This window comes from Geotrypetes seraphini, chromosome 6 (genome assembly GCF_902459505.1).
Source record: "Geotrypetes seraphini chromosome 6, aGeoSer1.1, whole genome shotgun sequence".
Taxonomy (NCBI): domain Eukaryota; kingdom Metazoa; phylum Chordata; class Amphibia; order Gymnophiona; family Dermophiidae; genus Geotrypetes; species Geotrypetes seraphini.
The window spans coordinates 214,994,785-215,017,142 of NC_047089.1; the positions used below are offsets into that span (position 1 = coordinate 214,994,785).

A 22,358-nucleotide genomic window follows, 5' to 3' on the forward strand; every position below is an offset into this window, starting at 1 on the left:
GTGGGGGTGCGAGCGGTCCTTCGGGGTGATGAATCGGATGTCGGGGGGGAAAACTATGTAAAAAAAAATTGTACAACGCACTCGCGTATAACGCACATGGTTATGCACGGTTTGTAAAATCGTGTATAACGCGCGCGTTATATGCGTGAAAATACGGTACTAGTCCCCAAACAGGGAGGGTGGGTGGTTGGAGGGAAGGAAATGTACTTTGAGGAGTTAAACTATTTAATTATAATATTGTTGTCACATCATATGTATTATTTGTATTAATAATTAAAATGAGGATGGAGGAAAATGACTGTTTAATGTAATAATTGTATAGTTAATAGTGCATTTTATGCAGTATTTATGATTTATCAATTGTATTGCACCATCAATAGTGCATTTTATGCAGTATTTATGATTTATCAATTGTATTGCACTATCAAAGTTTGAAAATCAATAAAGATTTAAACAAGAAAAATGTGCACTATATTTTAGATGTGAGTACTTATATACCAGCCATAGAGCTGGAGTAAATTCTTACACCTAGGTTGCCAAAATATGCAGATAAATGATAGTATTCTATGCTCTGCCAGACTCCACCAATGCAGTGGTTAAAGGCACTTCTTCCATCTTCCCAAGGTGGTGGGTTCAAATCCCTGATATGGTCAGGAACCCCAGCACACATCTGTATTATATGGGGAAGCTACTGCTTACCCTGGATCTGTAGCATGGAATGTTGTTTCTCCTTGGGTTTTGGTCAGGTACTAGGGACCTGGATTGGCCACCATAAGAATGGGCTACTGGGCTTAATGGACCATTGGTCTGACCCAGCTCATCTTTGAGTGCCCCTTATAGAACAGCATTGAGTGTCAATATATTTTCAGTGCTGATTGTTGAGCACCATTTATTGAATCTACCGTATTTTCTTGCATATAATGCGCGCGTTATACGTGGTTTTTACAAACCGCGCATACCCTTGCGCGTTTTTACGCGTGAGCGCATTGTACAATTTTTTTTTACATAGTTCCCCCCCCCGACGCCCGATTCATCACCCGGAAGGAGCGCTCGCACTCCCACCCCGAAGGACCGCTTGCACCCCCACCCGAAGGACCGCTCGCACCCCCACAGCCCCTCCCCCTCCCCCATGGAGAAGCTGTCTATCTTGTTTCCGGGTGCCAGCCCAGCTGCTTCCTCTGCCGGCGGTCCTGCCCCTTCTCAGAGCCCTGTGCTGCGCTGCTTCCTCTTCAGGTGGTCCCGCCCTTTCTCTGACATCAGAGAAAGGGGGGGACCGCCGGAAGAAAAAGCAGCGCAGCAGGGCTCAGAGAAGGGGCGGGACCGCCGGCAGAGGAAACAGCCGGGCTCGCTGGCATCCGGAAACAAGGTAGACAGCTTCTTTCAGCAGAAGTAAAACCCAGATGTCTCAATCCGTCCTCCTTTTTCTGAAGCCATATGGAGCCACCATAAGTTTCATAGTCTCTCCCAAAGGGGAGATGACACAGAAGGGGTGGAGCCAGGAAGTATAAAAGGAACTCATTGCTGGAGTAAGTGGTAAAAGCAATTAATGTAGCTGGGTTTAAAACAAGCTTAGGCAAGTTCCTGAAGGAAAAGTCCATTGTTATTAAGGCAGATGCATGGATTGCTTACCCTTGAGATTACATAGCATGAAATTTTGCCAGCTTCTTAGACTCTGCCAGGTACTTGCAACAAGTAGTGTATTGAGGGTAGGAGGCGCCCGAGACTGTCTCCCCCCCCCCGTGCCCTCCTCTCCACCCCCCACCCCTGCTCCTTCCCCACCCCTCCCACCCCCTTACTACACCACTGCTTGTGACCTGGATTGGTCATTCTTGGAAAGAAGATACATTACTAATACCGTACGCTCCTCATAGAACTCTCCGTTCAGTTTCACAAACCCTGCTTTCCATACCATCCTTAAGACACATCAACACCATGCGTAATAATAACTTTTCAGCTACTGCTCCTTCGCTTTAGAACTCTGCCCTGACCCTTCTACGAGAGGAAACAACCCTAAATCACTTCAAATCAAAACTGAAAGCCTTTCTGTTTCAAGATGCCTTTGGGCCATAACCGTCCTCTTAAGGACGTCTTCCACCATTAATTCTTTCAGCTCGTAACTTTTGGTTTTCCCTTCTCCTTTCTGTACTCTAATATATTGTAGTTCTCCCCCTTTCTCTATCGTTTTCTGTATGTTTTCCTTCCTTGTTATTTGTCTCTGTATTAATATGTATAGAATAATGCTTGGTTTTTACGTTTTATTGTTATATTATGAATTATGTTATACCCCTTTGTTATTTTAAATTTAATTATTAGATATACACCGCCTTGAAGCCCGTTTTGGCAGTATAAGAAACTTTTTAATAAACTTGAAACTGGGCTAGATGGAATTCTGGTCTGACTTAGTAGGACAATTCGTATGTTCTTATAAATGTTAAGAGTTTATACGAATGCATTTTTGTTTGGATATTATTATATGGAGCATTCATTCTGATTATTGTTATTTTTGTCATATTTATTAAGAATTTATACGAGCCAGGACAATTTTACACTTAGCACTTCAAGATACATGTATATGTTATAGAACAGTGTCATTGTGCACGAAACACACTTGAGGCTAATTGGCATTAATGATCAATTTTGGGGTTATAAATGGTCTAAACTGTGCCTAATTTGCACTGATTAGCTGTTGCATGGATCACTACCATTGGTTGGTATTCTATAAATTATGTGGGCATGGACCTGGGAGGGGCATGGGCAAATCAATGGTGTTTGGGTCTGGCCAAACAATGAAACAGAACCCTTCTCTGCCTACCCCATTTCATCACTTCTTAAATATCTCTTCAGTGACTAGATTAAGTGAAACTTTCAGCTTGTTGGTACAGACAGACAGATTACAGTCTTACTTTAATACAATGGTCTCAAATCCATGGCCCGGGGGCCACATGTGGCCCGCCAGGTACTATTTTGAGGCCCTCGGTATGTTTATCATGATCACAAAAGTAAAATAAAACCGTGTCTTGATCGTATGTCTCTTTAGTTATAAATTACAATATTATTTTTAAGATTTAGCCAAAAGGAAAGATTTATAAACTATAAAGAGTTTTACCTCATGCAAAATTGTCATTTCTTTAATAAGACATTAACTATTTTTTCTGAGGCCTTCCAAGTACCTACAAATCTAAAATGTGGCCCTGCAAAGGGTTTGAGTTTGAGGCCACTGCTTTAACACAATGCCCAAATCAGTGGATTAAAAGTTGATACTCATTTCCTCATTCACCCCCCCCCCTCCCAAATATAACATTTTTATCTGTTAGCCATAAGGTTCATCTCTGTAGATCTTCAGATCCAATACTGTTTTCCGATGTGGTTATATTTTAGCCCAATGGCTCAGCCACTGCTCTAGCTAAGTAACTCCCGCACAAGCATTAATGCTTATTGTCAGTTAACAGCACTGATAGTGGAAGAGTGCATGTGACATTAAAAGTAATAACAGTCAGGCAGACGTAATTAGCACTTTTCCGGCACCATCATCATCGCTTTCTATTGCAAACGTTCGCTCAGCCGAGAAGAATGATGGAAAAGGCAATATGATGGGACAAAGCGGAGCAGAGCGATGAGTGCTTAACGTAGTCGGGAAATGTTATTATTTTGATTCTTATTATAATTAGGCTGTTGGCAGATGGGAAAAAATGCAAATCGTTTCTAAGCAAGAGAGAGGCTCTTCACCTAACTGCAGTGGAGGATTCCGGCAACAACAAGCTAGAGAAAGAGTGTGTGTATGTGTGTGTGTGTGTGTGTGTGAGAGAGAGAGAGAGTGTGTGTGTGCGTGTGTGAGCATGCGTGTGTGAGTGTTCGGTATGTGAGCCTGTGTGTGTGAGCGTGTGTGTGTGCGCATGTGAAAGAGTGTGAGAGAGTTTGTGCGTGTGTGAGCGTGTGTGTGCTTGTGTGTGTGCGAGTGTGAGCATGTGTGTGTGTGAGTGTGAGCATGCGTGTGTGAGCGTGCGGTGTGTGAGCCTGTGTGTGTGAGCGTGTGTAAGCGCGCATGTGAGAGAGTGTGAGTGTGTGTGCGTGTGTGTTTAACCTAGAAGAATCACAAGTGGTTTTTTTATTGCTGTTGATCCCTTGGATTTCTCGGAGTATTGTGTTACTACTGTATGTTGGTCCTTAACGGGAAAGCAACCATCTAAGACAACCTGCACCTGCTTTCAAAAATCAGGCTGTGAAATGATTTCAGTGGACCATCAGAGCTAATCATTTTGGTGTAATTAATTTAAGTGGGGTTTTTTTTCAGCACAGGTGCAAGTTGTCTTGAAGTGGTTCTTTTACAATTATTGGCTTGCATGATGTAGTTTATAGTCTCTGTAACTTAACATCCTGAGTTTTTTAAAATATCATTATAGGTTACAAAAAAGAGAGACTTAAAAAAAACAACAAAAAAAAAACCCAACTTCTTTTCCTTCCAAAATAACCCTCCCACCCCCCTCACCACCAAAATACTTTTTTTAATGCAGGGATTAGCTGAGTGGACCAGTTTATTGGCAGTTATTTTCATATGAAGTTGTATGTTTTCACTGCAATAGTTACATTTTTAAAACACCATCCCTCTCATGCTAAAATCTTAGGGGCTGATTCTATAAATGACGCCTGTGCCCCCGAGAAATCCAAGGAACCAACAGCAATTAAACACTTCCAGATAAATTTGATCAATCTTAACATGCTAATGTAATTTTGAAAGTTTTTTGTAATATCGCTGTCTGTATACAGTCTCTTCCTCTGTGAACTGCTTGTGGTATTGCGGTGTATAAAAATAAAGTTATTATCATCTCCTAGATGTCGCTCAGTGCAATTGTCAATCAACAGCTAGGCACCGTTTACAGAATTGCACCAACAGCGCCTAAATTGACTTAGATGCCAGTAGGCATCGCTATATTAGGGTTTTCCTGGCCTAATTTACCAGCACAAGTCATACCACACCTATTCTCTGCCCCCTAACTACACTCACTTTTCAGGTAGGCTTTTCAGGTAGGCACTCACTTTTCAGGTAGGCATCGGTAGGCACTGCTCCGCATTCTGCGTGGAACACTTAATTGTTTAAAAAAACATTTATGAGCTTTCAATGGCAATGACAATTTCCACACCAATTAAGCTCATAAATCAATTTTGAGTTTCGTATGAAACTCGGCTAGGCATCCTCATTCTAGGCTCTATTAAATGTCATTTGTGCACACACCCCATCAATATTCAGCTGGCAGCGCCCACCACTGGTGTTAAACCCAGATATTGAAAGCTGGGCTCTTTCTGGCAACCGGCATTGACTATCCAGGGTATTTTTGGCCGCTAAAAACTTAATTGGTTAAGCCAATATTCAACAGCTGACTCTTTTGGCCACAGTGCTCTTCTTTACTTCCTTCCCCCCTCCCTCTAGAAGGACCCTACCGCTCGACCTCTCTCTTCAGCTCTCGATTCCCCCACACCTCCTCCCTGGTGTTTGTTATTTTAAATCTTCAGGCAGCGTGCTGCAGTCAGCGTGCCCCGGAAGTCTTCATTCAGCAGCGATTTCCTGTTTCCACATAGGCAGGCTGCTGCTGAATGAAGCGTTCTTTGGTAGGCCGAAGGCAGCACGCCGATCTCATTAATGCTGCCCGGTGGCTTCCAAAATGTTTAAAATAACAACAACCAGGGAGGAAGTAGGTGAGGGGGAGTCAGCAGCTGAAGAGAAAGGTCATGCTGCAGGATCCCGCTGGGGGTGGGACAGGAAGAAGAAGTTTCAGGTTTATTTAAGTCGTGACATACCGCTTTTATGTACAAAGCAGTTTATATTTTATACAAAGTATTTAAAAAAATGTTAAAAAATATAAAATAGAGGGGAACAATTCACAATAACAGTACAGACATAACAAGATACTTAAGGGCAAGTGGGGAGAGGATACAATGCTTAAAATAAAAGAAAGGGGAGGTGAAATGCAAAAGGAGTAGAGGGAATCTGAATGCTAGGCCTAATGTCTGAGGATTGTGAATAAGGAGGACAAGGTATAGATTTCAAAAGAACATATGCTATATGCCAAGGGCTGAGGGTAGGGTGTTGGGAAGGCAGGGGGGAACAGATGCTCAGGGCCTAGGGATTGGGGGTTTGGGAAAGATGCTGTACAGGTAGGGTAGTGGGAAAGGAGAGAAAGAAGTGCTGCCAGTGGGGGAGGGAAAGAGAAGGGAGAATTGTTGGATACAGGTGTGTGGAGTGAGAGGGAAAGAGAGATGATGTACATAGGGAAAGGAAGAAAGAGAGAGAATTATTGGACATGATAGTGGTGGAGAGGAAGGAGGGAAGATATTGGATGTTGAGAGGGAAGGATGGATAGATGGAAAGGGATGTAAGAAGGAGCAATGTTGAACAAGGTGTGAAGGGGAGGAAGAGATGCAGCATTATGTTGGAGAGGGTTGATGGAAGGAGAATTTTTTGGGCATGGGGATGGTGGGGAGGGACAAAAAATGCTGTTTCTGTTTTTATGCACTTTGCAGGGCTTTGTATTACTTCTTGATGTATGCTGATGTACTTGTTTGACACTGAAGGAGAGTTTTCTGTAGCAGTTAGTGAGGTGACATTGAATATTTTAAAGTCATCTGCCTTGACCTCTGAAAAAAGCAGAATATAAATGTTAATGAAAATTTTCTCTGCATATGTAATTTAATTTTGTGGTTACCATTATGCATTGTTAATAAGATTATATTGTGTGTTTATGAAGAATGAATGGAAAAAATGGCATTAAAATTAGTACTATTATGGGGTGGGGATGTAGGCGGAGCTTTTGGCCTCCCCCCTCCCCAAACAAAAAAGCGTTCCTCTGCCTATTTAGCTCAGGACAAGTGTGATGGAGATTAAACTTTATGACAGGGAGACAAAACAGAGGTGAAACAGCTGCTGTTTTCTGACAGTGCTGGGACAGACAATGCTCAATTCCAGTGGCAGGAAAAACACTGAAGTATAATCAACAAGGAATGGGGAAAACACCATCCATTGTGTCATTACACCAGAATGCAATCACAAATAATCCCAGCTGCCCCAGTACAGTACGCTGGGTAAGAAAATGTAATATCAACTAGGAGTGAGGTTCTTTTATTACAAGAAAAGTGCCTTTTGTAGACCAGCAAGGGCAAGCTTTTGTGGTGTCCCTCAATAGATTATGGCACTGGCTTTCTTTTTAACAACTCTTTTTGGGGCTAATACAAGCACCATTTCTGTTTACTATATTATTACTGTTTCTTCTCCTAGAGCCGATGGGAAGAATGACACATATCTTAATACAAACTGCAGAGGCCCTTTAGCAGCCACACTAAAGGCAGGAGAAGTAAAACGTCACCTTGCTTCTCAATTGGAAAGCTATTCAAAGGCTTCCTATCCTGCAGAATAACAGGTTTTCCTGGTTCAGGCTTTAAGGTGATTCTGCACCACTCAAGTAATCAAAAGATTGCTCTAGCTGTGTGATTTCTGCTCTTACTGCCTTTCTTTAGAGCCTGAAAGCCCTCTAGTCCTCATTTGCAGCATCCAGACTTGTAAAATCTACTGCTTGGCTAATACTCCAAATCCTGACCACATCACTGGTATCATGATTTGATTGTAGAATTCAGCTGCACTGAATAATGCAGCAATAATATAATTCAATCATCAGGTTTTCAAAGTACAGAAGAAATGTGGAGAAGGGGAGAACATAAGAACTGCGATACTGGGACAGACCAAAGGTCCATCAAGCCCAGTATCTTGTTTCCAACAGTGGCCAACCCAGGTCCCAAGTACCTGGCAGAAACCCAAATAGAAACATTCCAGAGCTGAGATTGTGATGTCATAAAGCTTCGTTCCACCAATGCCTAAGAGTCAAACTCATCAGTGATGTCACAATGGCTTGATTGTCCTATACTTGGCTCACATAAGAATATAAGAGTTGCCATACGGGACAGACCGAAGGTCCATCAAGCCCAGCATCCTGTTTCCAACAGTGGCCAACCCAGGTCCCAAGTACCTAGCTAGATCCCAAATAGTAAAACAGATTCTATGCTGCTTATCCAAGGAAAAAGCAGAAGATTTCCCCAAGCCATCTCAATAATGGCCTATGGACTTCTCCTTTAGGAATTTAGAAAAAGAACATAAAAATATAAGAAAAGCCATGTTGAGTCACACCAAGGTCTATTGGGCCCAGCATTTTATATCAAACAATGACCAGTCCAGGTTTATGATTTGAGTTTAATGTACCAAGGAAATTTGAAAATTTAAAATCAGAAGAAAAGGAACGGAACTCTCTTCAAATAATAGAAGGAAGTAGGGGAAACAGGAAAAATAGGGGCCAGATTATATATGTGGCAACTACAAATTAGGTGCCGACTAGTGTGGTGCTAAGTGCAACGCTATAAAAGTTAGGTGCACTTTATAGAATCACACTTAGCACTGTCTATGCAGCCTTAGGCATCGCTAAGTCTTCTTTAGGCGCACCCTACTTATGCCAGGATTTTCTTGGACTAACTGTGTGCACCTAAGTCCAAAACAGGCACCTACAAGCAAAACATGCTCACGATCTGCCCCATAATCATTCCTACTTTGTGAGTTTATGATAGACATCTTGGATTAAGCACCTACCTCGAAATGTTATTTAATCAGGTTTTCTATTCCGTCTTTCATTTCAAGATCGGATTATATTTAAAGAGGTTGGATCAGTTGCCCAGTTACAATGGATAGATTGACACGGGCATTCAATAGGGTTGCTAGTACAGGTAGATCAGTTAATACAGTTAGGATCTTAGTTTAAAATATATAGTTTCAAGTGCAAGTAGGCCATTGTTGACTCTTTGTTTTGTCCTAGGAGTTGTTTTAGGAATGGGCTTTTACAGTTACAATTTCAGAACACTGATGGTGATAGTGGGGATGCTTGGGGGACTCTGCTGGGAGATTACCAGCTATCAGAGAGCTCACCATCCTTACAGCCTAGTGCCAGGTGGTTAGGAAGCCTTCGAACCAGGAGAGGACCGGGCCGCTAAATCTAAAATCGCTGAAGATTGCGGACATTTGGTCGAATTGCATTATGATTGCACTGTGACCCTTGCTTAGTAGTTCTTTGCTGTATGTTACTAGTGCTGCGACCACCGTCTCACTACTGCGATTTTTCCTAAATCCCAATTTTGAAGGGTGGAGGATACTGAAGCATTGTATGTAGCATTCGAGTTGCTCTGTGATGTATCACTCATCATTTTGATAAATAGGGGATGGAAGCTACTGCCCGATAATTGGTCGCATCAAAGGGACTGAGTTTAGGGTTCTTGGGAATGGGTGTTAAGATAATTCCTCCTCCTGATTCCGGGGAAAAGGATAGTTTTTAGGTGATTGATGAGCCACTGGGTTATTTTTTTTTCTATGGCTGCTGGGGTGGCTGCTTTGATCAGGCTACAGTATTCTTTAAAGCATTTTAGAAGTCATTTTGTGTCTTTGAATATAATCTCTTCAAAATCATTCCAAAATCTGTCTGATGGTATTTCCATAAGTGGTTTTATTGCAGCGGGTATGGAATGGTGGGGGGATAGCTGGTCCCGTGTGGATTGAATCCTTGTTTTAAAATAGTTGGCTAGTTCTGAAGCCGTTGAACTAGAGGGGTTGCTTCTATCTGTGATCTTGTTTGTGTTGGTAAGATTCCGGAAGACTTCAAAAAAGGAGATCCAGGAAACTACAGACCGGTGAGTCTGACCTCGGTACCGGGAAAGATGGTAGAGGCGCTGATAAAGGACCGCATCATTGATCACCTTGATGGATACAATCTGATGAGGACCAGCCTACATGGTTTCAGTAAAGGCAGATCTTGCCTGACAAACTTGCTGCACTTCTTCGAGGGAATAAACAGGCAGATAGACAAGGGCGACCCAGTTGGCATTATATATCTGGATTTTCAGAAGGCATTCAACAAAGTTCCACATGAACGACTACTTCGGAAAATTGCATGCCATGGAATTGAGGGTGAAATACTCATGTGGATTAAAAACTGGCTGGAGCATAGGAAAAAGAGAGTGGGGGTAAATGGACAATTCTCAGACTGGAAGAGCGTCACCAGCGGGGTGCCGCAGGGCTCAGTGCTTGGACCTGTGCTCTTCAACATTTTTATAAATGATCTGGACATTGGTACGACGAGCGAGGTGATTAAATTTGCGGACGATACGAAGTTATACAGAGTAGTGAAGACACAGGGGAATTGCGAAGATCTGCAATGGGACATAATCAAGCTCGAGAAATGGACATCGACATGGCAAATGAGGTTCAATGTGGATAAGTGCAAAGTGATGCATGTCGGGAACAAAAATCTCATGCACAAATACAGGATGTCCGGGGCGGTATTTGGAGAGACCTCCCAAGAAAGGGACTTGGGAGTTCTGATCTACAAGTCCTTGAAGCCATCTGTATAATGTGCTATGGCGGCGAAAAGGGCGAACAGAATGCTAGGAATTATCAAAATGGGGATCACAAACAGATCTGAGAAGGTTATCATGCCACTGTACCGTGCCATGGTGTGCCCTCACCTGGAGTACTGCGTCCAGCACTGGTCACCGTACATGAAGAAGGTACTACTCGAAAGGGTCCAGAGAAGGGCGACTAAAATGGTTAAGGGGCTGGAGGAGTTGCCTTACAGTGAGAGATTAGAGAAACTGAGGAGACTGCGTGGGGACATGATCGAAACATTCAAAATACTGAAGGTAATAGACTTAATAAAGAAAGACAGACTGTTCACCCTCTCCAAGGAAGGGAGAACGAAAGGAAACTCTCTAAAGTTGAAAGGGGATAGATTCCGTACAAACTTAAGGAAATTCTTCTTCACCCAGAGAGTGGTAGAAAACTGGAACGCTCTTCCGGAGTCTGTGATAGGGGAAAACACCTTCCAGGGTTTCAAGACAAAGTTGGACAAGTTCATGCTAAACTGGTGAGACTGGACTCATTTGGAGCACTGGTCTTGACCTTGGGGACGTTGCGTGAGCGGACTGCTGGGCAGGATGGACCCTTGGTCTGACCCAGCAGCGGCAATTCTTATGTTCTTATGTCTAATATTGAGAACAGTTTGTTGATTTTAAGATTGTCTTCTGTGCTGATCTGTTTAGCGTAGTACTCTCTCTTCTTTTGCGTCAATAGTGATTTATATTCTAGAATTTTCTGGTACCACTTAGTCTTGTTTTATGGGGATGTGTAGCGCTCGGCCTGTCAGCAAGTTCTTTTGTGACATAAGTGCCGAGTTGAACCAAAAAGCGTGGGATGAACACAGAGGATCTACAATCAGAAAATAATAGTAAATATTGAAGAACTAAGGCCAGTACTGGGCAGACTTGCACGGTCTGTATCTGTGTATGGTCATTTGGTTGAGGATGGGCTGGGGAGGGCTTCAATGGCTGGGATAGTTAGATGGGCAGGAGTGAGCTTTGACGGAGACTTCAGTAGTTGGAACCTAAACACAGTACCGGGCAGAGCTTTGGATTCTTGCCCAGAAATAGCTAAGAAGAAGAAAAAAAAAATTTGATTGAATCAGGTTGGGCAGACTGGATGTTCCATGCGGGCTTTAATCTGCCATCATCTACTATGTTACTTTATAGAATAAAAAAATATGAACGAGACTATGGCGAGATAAAAATATCTAAGGGGTAAATATTCAGCTGCTATTGGTGAACATTTTTTGCTGACCACCACCAGCATTAATTCAGGATATCCAAAGCTGGGTCACAACTGGGCTTCAGCACCGAATATCCATAGGAGGGGCCTTAGGCACCTGAGCCAACTGGAATCTTAGGCCTCTCTCAAGTGCATTCTGGGATGCGTTAGAAGTAGCCTCCTAAGATTCCAATTGGCCAGATCCCTCAGGCTATCCCCCAACCCCACTTTTCCTGCTGTGGCCATTTGGAGGGAAGGTGGCTTTGGGGGTTCTGGCAGGAGGGACTGGGCATCCCTTCTGCCCATGGTCTTCGGGGAGGGGGGAGGGCAGGTCCCTGCCATGGGTGCTAAACTGATCTCAGCAGGGAGATTTCCTTGCCACGATCAGTTTAGCAGCAACCCTATTCTCTAACCGGTGCCTGCAACATGGACGCTGTTTAGAGAATCATGCTGTTAGGTAGGCTTAGGAATCTGTCCATGAGGACAGAAGCGATTCTTTTTTTTTTTTTTTAATAAAATCTTTATTCATTTTTACATTTTACATCAAGTGTATCAATAAATTAACAATTGAAATTATATACCTCACTTGAATTTCTATCATATTTAACAATAATACATAAAATTTAACCCTTTCCCTCCCAACCCTACCATAACATATGTAAAATTCTTTATTCATTCTTAAAACATATATAATAAGTGAAATACAAAGTAAATTATTCATTATACAATATAGACATCGCCTAAAATTCTCAAGAATTCATACTTATTAATACCCTTCTCCCACTTACCAAAATTTTCCAACCATTTTCCCAACCTTATTTAGCTCCCATCCCTCCCCCCTCCCTGGATGTGCATATTATCTAATGACAAACCATAACTATAGAGATTCTACAAAAACCACTTAGATGGCTTCTGAGACTTGGCATGCTATACAGAATCCGGCCCTTACTGTACAACCTAGTTGTCCAATTAGTAACCCCACTATAGAAAGGAGAGGAGAAGTTGTCTAGTGCCTAAATCAAAAGGCTAGGAAACCGAGAGACGAGGGTTTGAATCCCACTAATATGCCCTGGGCAAGTCACAGGTATAGGAAACAGGGTAATACTTACTGTACCTGAACATAATTCCCCTCGAACTACCACTGGAGCTAGGTGTTAAATAAATAAAATAGACCAGATCAAGGAAAGGGAAACTGCTTAGTCCATAGACTCCCTTGTGTCAGAATAGCTCAAAAGATTACAGCTGAACTTTTCGAAGCTGGCTGGGCTTGCTGTATTGTTTACACACAGCTAGGGCTGCTTAAACATAGCCTGCACGAATCAGAGACAGTATAGGCCCTTACCTGGCAAGCCGTAAATGGTTTTATTCTCCAGAGGAAGGGGGGGATATCCAGGATGGAAATCTGAAGGCTACAAGCATTTCCTCTGAAGTGCAACAACTTTGGTTCTTCCAGCAGCTGTCCACCTTGAAGCCTTTCAACTGCAATGACTTCCTATAAGGAGGAAAAGAAGAAGAAAAATGAAAAAACACCCAGTCCCATATCAGTGAAGCAAAACAGCAGTGCTGAATACAGTTCCTGGTTTTAGCATCAACTAGTTGTCTGCTGCAGAAGCCCCAACGACGTCTCTTGGTGGTCCTCAACTCCCATCTTCAAATGTGTCTGGAGAGATCATATAGGAGATGCATCTGTATGTGTAGGCTAAGGTTACCTGACACCCGGATTTCCCTGGACATGTCCTTCTTTTGAGGACATGTCCGGGGGCTCCAGACAGTTTTTCAAAACCTGGCATTTTGTCTGGGTTTTGAAAAGCTGTGTCGGACAGGGAAGGTCATCATGTGACGGCTGCGCATGCGCAGACTTCCTCCCTACCCAGCAAGAGCAGGAAGCAGGGGGCGGAGCAATGGTGGGCTTGGGGCGGGGATGGGCGTGGCTAGGCGGGCCTGGGAGCGGGGCTAGGGGGGTCTGGATTTTCGAAAGGAAAATCTGGCAACCCTAGTTTGGCCAATTCTAAAACCCCAACTAAATTAGGATTTCCAGCTTATTACGTACCTCTGAAAAATGTTTCAGGTGATTCCTTCCTGTCGGACTAACTAAGCACAATTTTCAGCTTGGGTAAAAAGGCAGTTTGAAAAATGCCCACCCTCAGTACAAGGAAAATATGTGCACTTTGGCCCAGATTCTATAAATGGCATCTAACTGCTAGGCGCTTTTGAGTGCAATTGTCAATCAGCCACTAAGCGCTGTTTATAGAATCACACCTAGCAGTGCCTAAGTGATGTTAGGCATCAGTAGGCGTTGAAACCTTAGGCGCACTCCCATTTAGGTCAGATTTTTCTTGGCCTAAATGAGTGTACCTAACTTAGGCGCCTACGGGCACCTAAGTCAAACCAAAATCCACACCTAACCATGCCTACTTACTGGTAGATGCCTTGGAATAAATGCCTACCCTGAAGCAGTAGGTTTCTACTGAGTTAGGCGTCTACTAGCTAATTCATTTTTAAAATCATTTTTAAATTGGTTTAATGGTAATTTCAATTAATGGCACCAATTAAGCCAATTAAAAAAATTAAATTAGGCACCGATCTAGGCACCTAACTCCAGGTGCTGTTTATAGAATCTGGGCCTGTATCCATAGCTGTCCCTGCCTCTATGTGGTTTAGGTATCCACCTAGGGCAGTTCTGACAAGTGGGGATAATTCTCCCACTTTGTTTTGACCACTGGGACTTCCACTGCCATGACCCTAACTCCTCCTGGGTTACGCTGAAGCTTAACCAAGACTTAGTGCTGCATGGATCCTTTAAGCATAGGCTGCCTTCAAGTGCTGCCATGTTCCATCCTCTGTCTGAGGAAAACTTCATGTCAGAGCAGGACAGAACATGGCAATAGTTCAGTGCAGGCCTATGCGGTAATCAATCTTCTTTAAGTTTCAGGCCAGACTGGGAGAAAGTATGGCAGTGGTGGCTGAAAAAAGGGGTGGTGGTGGGGAGATGTTGGACATAGGGTGAGGGTAGGAAAGAAGTTATGAAGTGCTGGCCACCTGGGGGCAGATGCTAAGCAAACTATCAAAACACTTATCCACGACATCATCACCTTGCATTTAGACTACTGCAACTCACTACTCTCAGGTCTTCCACTTAGCCATATGCTCCCCTCCAATCCATCCAGAATTTGGCTGCACAACTCATATTTTGGGAGAGCTGCTTTACTCAAGTTACCCATCTCCTAAAGTCACTTCATTGGTTTCCCATCCATTTCTGACTACAATTCAAACTCCTCTTATTGAACTACAAATGCACTCATTCAGCTGCTTCTCACTATCTCCCTTCACTTATCTCCCCCTATGATTCCCCCCCTTACTCTCCACTCAGCTGGTAAGTCCCTTCTTTCCGTGTCCTTCTCTTCGGCTGCCAACTCCAGACTCCATCCCTTCTGCCTTGCTGCGCCGTATGCTTGGAACAAGCTGCCCATGTCCCTATGGTGGGCTCCGTCTCTGGCAGTGTTGAAGGCCCAGTTAAAAGCCCACCTCTTGGAGAGTGCTTTTGATTCCTAACTCCTCTCACCTTGAGTTCTGCATCTGTCTGGCCAAGTTAGATTGTAAGCTCTTCTGAGAAGGGTCCATCTATAAATGTCAAAATGTACAGTGCTGTGTATGCCTTGCAGCGCTATATAAGTGATAAGTAGGAGTAGAGGGAAAGGTGCCATTTGTAATTTCCCCTGTAGAGGTGAGATCTTTTCTCTCCATTGGTCAATTTCCTTTCTGGATGCCACCAGTTTCTCTTTCAGTAGAAGAGAGTTGCTGTATATATGATTTAGTGAATTAACCAACTCTGTCCAACTCACTGTAGCCAATTTTCAAAGGTTACAAAATCAATGGGGAAAAATACCACGGACTTTGCATCAAAGCAGGAAGTTTTGAAAATTGTCATATCTATACTTATGACTAATTAGTTGACTTGTATATTAATGTATCTAAATTAATGAAGATGGCACTGGAGCCCTACTAAGGAGAGATTCCATAGAGGGGAATGGATTGCAAAGACACATTAAACTCATGCTTGTAGGGGAGAATGGTGGATAAAAGCAGGTTAAAAGGTTACCATATGGTTCCACAAAAAGGAGGATGGATTGAGACATTCGGATTTTACTTCCATTGAAAGCAATGGAAGTAAAACCCGAATGTCTCAATCTGTCCTCATTTTTCTGGAGCCATATAGTAATCTATTCCTATCTAAGATTAAAGGGAGAAGAATCAGAAGCCAGATCCAGAATAAACTCCTAGCAAAGGAGAGGTAGTGATTCTTGGGTGTGAGCAAGCTGCAGGAAAATCCCCCCAAAAAGGGCAAACAAGATAGATCATGCATGATGGAGGAAGGAGGCTCCAGGAATCCTGGGAAATGTAGTTCTATCATTTCCACAAACAGGTGAATTAGGTAGCTATGACATCAGACTAGAATTAGGGCAAGGGGTTTTCCCAGGTGTCTGGTAACCCTACATAAGGGCATGTGCAAGACTCTGAAAAGGAAAAGGGGGGGTAATTAAACTTAAAAAGTGCCTTGTAGGTGGTGGTGAAACTAAGCCCTGAAAGATGAAGAAAGCAAACTATGGAAAACTGCAGTATTTTGCTTGCAACCCTAGCACTTAACCAGTTATCTTCACCGCGTGATCAGATCAGCAAAAAGAAAGTATGAAGAGAGACTTGCCAAGGAGGCGCGGAATTTCAAACCATTCTTTCGATATGTGAAGGGGAAACAACCGGCAAGAGAAGAGGTGGGACCTCTGGATGAGGGAGACAAGAAGGGAGTGGTAAAGGAGGAAAAGGAGGTGGTGGACAGATTAAACACATTTTTCTCGTCGGTATTCACAAAAGAGGACACATCCAACGTGCCGGAGCCGGAAAGATTCTTCAAGGGGGACCAAGAAGATAAATTATTGTGCATGGAGGTAAGCCTCGAAGATGTACTCAGACAGATAGATAAACTAAAATCGGACAAATCTCCGGGCCCAGACGGAATCCACCCGAGAATATTGAAAGAGCTTAGAGATGAAATAGCAGAGTTACTACAGCAGATTTGCAACCTATCCCTGAAAACAGGGGTAATCCCGGAAGACAGGAGGATAGCGAATGTTACGCCCATCTTCAAGAAAGGATCCAGAGGCAACCCAGGGAATTATAGGCCGGTCAGCTTAACCTCAGTTCCGGGGAAGATGGCCGAATCGCTAATCAAGGACAGCATCAATGAGCATATAGAAAAAAATAAACTGATGAGAACTAGCCAGCATGGTTTCTATAATGGTAGATCATGCCAAACGAACCTACTGCACTTCTTTGAGGGGATAAGCAAACAACTAGACAAAGGCGAACCCATAGACATAGTGTACCTGGATTTCCAGAAAGCCTTCGATAAGGTGCCCCATGAGCGCCTACTAAGGAAACTGTGGAACCACGGAGTGGAAGGGGACATACACAGATGGATCAGGAACTGGCTGGCAAACAGGAAGCAGAGAGTAGGAGTGAAAGGTCAGTATTCTGACTGGAGAGGAGTCACGAGTGGCGTCCCGCAGGGGTCGGTGCTGGGACCGCTGCTGTTCAATATATTTATTAATGACCTGGAAGCAGAGACGAAGTGTGAAATTATAAAATTTGCGGACGACACAAAACTCTCCGGTAAGGTTAGAACTGTTGAGGAATGTAGAGAACTTCAAAGGGACCTGGACAAACTGAGTGAGTGGGCAAATAAATGGCAGATGAGCTTCAATGTGGAGAAATGTAAAGTCATGCACATTGGAAAAGGAAACCCGATGTACAATTACACGATGGGGGGATATTATTGGGGGAAGGCAACCTAGAAAGGGACTTGGGGGTTATTATAGATAGAACAATGAAACCAGCGGCACAATGTGCTGCGGCCTCGAAAAAGGTGAACAGAATGTTGGGCATTATCAAAAAGGGTATCACTACCAGAAGCAAGGAAGTTATCCTCCTGCTGTATAGGGCGATGGTGAGACCACATCTGGAGTACTGCGTTCAATACTGGTCGCTGTATCTTAAGAAAGATATGGCGATACTTGAGAGGGTCCAGAGAAGAGCAACAAAAATGATAAAGGGCATGGAGAACCTTTCGTATGCTGAGAGATTAGAGAAGCTAGGGCTCTTCTCCCTAGAAAAGCAGAGACTTAGAGGGGATATGATAGAAACTTACAAGATCATGAAGGGTATAGAGAAAGTAGAGAGGGACAGATTCTTCAGACTGGCCGGGGAAACGAAAACTAGAGGGCACTCGGAAAAGTTGAAGGGAGACAGATTCAGAACAAATGCCAGGAAGTTCTTCTTCACTCAGGGTATAGTATCCCTTCTAACCATACCCCTCAATTCCCCTTTCCTTCAAGAATTCGTCCAATCCCTTTTTGAACCCCAAAATCGTACTCTGCTCTACCACCTCCTCTGGAAGCGCGTTCCAGGTGTCCACCACCCTCTGAGTGAAGAAGAACTTCCTGGCATTTGTTCTGAATCTGTCTCCCTTCAACTTTTCCGAGTGCCCTCTAGTTTTCATTTCCCCGGCCAGTCTGAAGAATCTGTCCCTCTCTACCTTCATGATCTTGTAAGTTTCTATCATATCCCCTCTAAGTCTCTGCTTTTCTAGGGAGAAGAGCCCCAGCTTCTCTAAACAATTTGGCTTAGCGGTGAAGGGCTGAGTATTGACTTAACCAAACAAGTTTTAGATGGCACAAACAAAGAAACAAAAAAGATATACAATGCCAAAGCCAGTTGAATATTAGGGGGGGGGAGCAATCAGTCAAGTTTTATTTTATGGAAGCTATTGTAACCAGAAACAGAATGTTTTGTTTTATATTTTCCACAGTGGATATTTACATTGGATGGCCATGAAAGAATTTGTGCAATAAAGACATTTGGGGCTCCTTTTATCAGGCTGTGGTAGGCGGTTAACACGCGGAATACCGCACATTCAACCGCCTGCCGCGCTAGTCGCTAACGCCTCCATTGATGAGGCGTTAGTTTTTTGGTGTGCCGCGGGGGTTAGCGCATGATGAAATGTCCGACGCGCTAACCCCCGTAGCGCACCTTGATAAAAGGAGCCCTTATTTATAGCATAGCCATGCAGCATTGTGTCTTTTCTGAATTCTTGATGCTCCACCTCAGTGTATCACAACCTGTATGCCGTGGTGAGATTCGAAGTGTGCCACGAGATGCACATCGTGTAGGCGAGTTAGCCGATGCCGACACATCTTCTCCTCACCGGCACCTCTCCTGCTCTCCACACCTCCCCACCGGCATAGTCATTTCAGGGCTAACGAGTTCAGGGCCCTGTCTAGAGCACCTCCGTGCATACATGGAGGTCAACATGATGTCACACATGCACGTGACATCATCATGTCGATGTCTGCACCTATGCAGAGACCCTCCAGCTGCAGCCCCGAATTTGGTGTGCCACGGCTTGGAAAAGTTTGCAAGACACTACTCTACTTTCTTCAAAGTCCTGTACAGCTTTGCACAGACCTCTGCCCATCATGGTAGGATTGCAGCATGCCACCACCAGGGTGTAACAACATTCAGAAAATAATGATATACAGTAAAACCTTGGTTTGCGAGCATAATTCGTTCCGAAACCTTGCTTGTAATCCAAAGCACTCGTATATCAAAGCAAATTTCCCTATAGGAAATAATGAAAACTCAGACGATTCGTTCCACAAACCAAAAACTTTAATACAAAATACTGTACTGTATAAAATAAAAATATATACAGTAAAACAAATAAGAATTGGGTGACTTGGGCGTGATGCTTTTATTACGTTCAGCCGCGCTCAGTGTGAGATGTGCGTATGTTGTATGCGCTCAAACTGCGGGTGCTTGTATTACATTCAGCCGCGCTCAGTGATGCGATGAGAAACGTGTATATTGTGCGTAGTTGACGTGACGTGTGTATACGTGCTCGTACTGCAAGACAACACTCGTTTATTGAGTTAAAATTTAGGAAAATGTTTTGCTCGTCTTGCAAAACACTGGCACATCACGTTACTCACTCTCCAAGGTTTGACTTATTGAAGAACTAAGCCAGTACTGGGCAGACTTGCACGGCCTGTGTCCCCTATATGGTCATTCAGTTAAGGATGGGCTGGGATGGTTTAGATAAGCTGGAGTGCGTTTTGACGGAGACTCCAGAGGATGCACAGTACCGGGCAGAGCTCTGGGTTAGAGAATGACACGGTGACAAAATTCATCACCATTCCCGTCCCCATGGATAACCGCGGGAAACCATCTTCATGTTATTCTTTAAGGAGAGAGGGAAGAATCAGAGTATGAATGGCAACAACCACTGACCCTCAAGCTTTGCTTTGAAGAATGCTGGTGTAGAAGGACTGAGGTTGAAACAGACACTACAGAATGACAGTCTCTGGTATCCAGAGCTGAGATTGTGATGTCATAATGCCTCATTCCACCAGTGCCTAAGAGCCAATCACATCAGTGATGTCACAATGGCTTCATTATCCTTGGCTCACATAAGAATCAGAGTATGAATGGCCACAACCACTGACCCTCAAGCTTTGCTTTGAAGAATGCTGGTGTAGAAGGACTGAGGTTGAAACAGACACTAGAAAATGACATGGGATTATTTCCCGCGGTTATCCTCGGGGACGGGAACGGTGATGAATTTTGTCACCGTGTCATTCTCTACTCTAGGTTTCTGGTCCACAAATATGTAAGAAAAAAAACAATTTCAATTAAATCATTAAATTATAGCGAGCGTATGTTTGGGCAGACTGGATGGACCATTCGGGTCTTTATCTGCCGTCATATGCTATGTTACTATACCTTTAAAACCCAATTGGTTTGTGGCCCTCAAGCACTGCTGTTGAGAGCGGTTGTCAATCATCCGCTAGGCACAATTTATAGAATAGTGCCTAAGCTGTCTAAGGCACCAGTTGGCGTTAAATCCTTAGGTACACTGCCATTTAGACCAGGGTTTTCGTGGCCTAAATGAGTGCGCTTAATTTAGGTGCCTACCACACTCAAAATCCAACCGAATCTGCCCCTAACCAGATGCCTACCTCGAAGTGGTACCGAGTTAAGCGCCTACTAGCTAATTGATTTTTTTTAATGTTTTTTTAAAATTGGTTTTTAATGGCGCTTTCAATCATCAGCACTGATTAAGCCAATTAAGAAAATTAAGTTAGACGCTTAAATCAGCTAGGCGCACCGATCTAGGCGTCTAATTTTAGACATCTTTTATAGAATCAGGACCTAAATGCCTGACTCTACAGGTGGCGCCTACAACATTGGCGCCAAATAGAAGGTTGGCATAATCCTACAAGGCGTGCGTACCTTTTATTGAATCACATTAAGTACCAGTGTGCATAACTTTTAGGCACACCCATTGAGACCGGCTAAAACCAGGCTTAAATGCCTGCGCCTATGTTGTACATGGATTGGGTGTATTCTATAACAATGCACATAACTTTCAAATTTACGCATTGCAACTGGCGCATATATTTTACAGAATTGTGCTTTCCAAGTTGTGTATGTAACTTGAAATTAGTGCCAATTAACGTCAATTATGAAGTGTTAACTACCAATTATTGGTGCCAATATGCCAATTTATCAATTAATTTGTGTGCACGAATCAGCTGTGCGTACTGATTTATGTACACAACTTAAAGCGCCATATACAGAATTTAGGGGGAATTGCTTAATTTTAATTTTTCATTGGCTGAAAACCGGCATGGTCAATTGCCACAACGATTAAGCCAATTAAAAAAAAAAAAAAAGTTGAACTTACAGTCTAACTTGGACAAACAGACCTGACATATAAGGCTCCTTTTACTAAGCTGCACTAGCGATTTTTAGCGCGCGCTGCCCCCCCCCCTGCGCTACGCGGAAAAACTAACGCCAGCTCAATGGAGGCGTTAGCGTCTAGCGCAGCTTAGTAAAAAGAGCCCATAGGGTTGAGGATGCAGAACCCAAGGTAAGAGGACTTATGAGTTGAAAAAAGTCTTGAAGAGGTGGGCTTTTAACTTGAACACTGCTAGAGATGGAGCCCGCCATTGGGATTTGGACAGTTTGTTCCAGGCATACGGCGCAACAAGACAGAAGGGACGGAGTCTGGAGTTAACAGTGGAGGAGAAGGGCACAGATAAGAGGGACCTGCTGACTGAGCGGAGCTCATATGGGGGGGGGGGGAGATAAGTGAAGGGAGATAATGAGGGGCTGCTGAGTGAATGCATTTAGGCCAGTAAGAGGAGTTTGAATTGTATTCGGAAACGGATGGGAAGAAATGAGGTGACTTTAGGAGAGGGGTAACATGAGTACAGTAGCTCTTGCTAAATACGAGTCTGTCAGTTTCCCATCGTTTAGTCATGAAACTGCCATTTTAGTGTGAAAATTACATGACCAATTGGCACTTAACATCAGAAACACTATATAGGAGAAGGATTTTTTTTGTTTTTGTTTTACTAAATTCAAATATAATAGTACATATGGCAGGTGCAGAAGTCTGTGTAACCTTTTAGTCAGTGCTTTGTAACACCTACTTTGGCAGAAATAACAGCTTCCAAATGTTTCCTGTAGCCTGAAGATTTTCTTTTCTCGCTTTTAAACTCCCCCCCCACCCCCCGCTAAACTCTTCTAGCACAGAAATATTCTTAGGCATTCTTGCAACACTGCCTGCTGGCCATCTCTCTAC

The 22,358-nt window shown here is 43.4% G+C and overlaps 1 protein-coding gene across 2 annotated transcripts in view; it reads right to left on the reverse strand.

Moving 5' to 3' along the window:
- UNC5D (unc-5 netrin receptor D) overlaps positions 1-22,358 on the reverse strand; it is a 761,056-nt gene that overhangs the window by 39,969 nt on the left and 698,729 nt on the right. For both annotated transcript variants that reach the window (XM_033949939.1, XM_033949938.1), the window contains one exon: positions 13,002-13,151. In XM_033949939.1, coding sequence (XP_033805830.1) covers positions 13,002-13,151 — 150 coding nt within the window. The remainder of the gene's footprint in view (positions 1-13,001; positions 13,152-22,358) is intronic.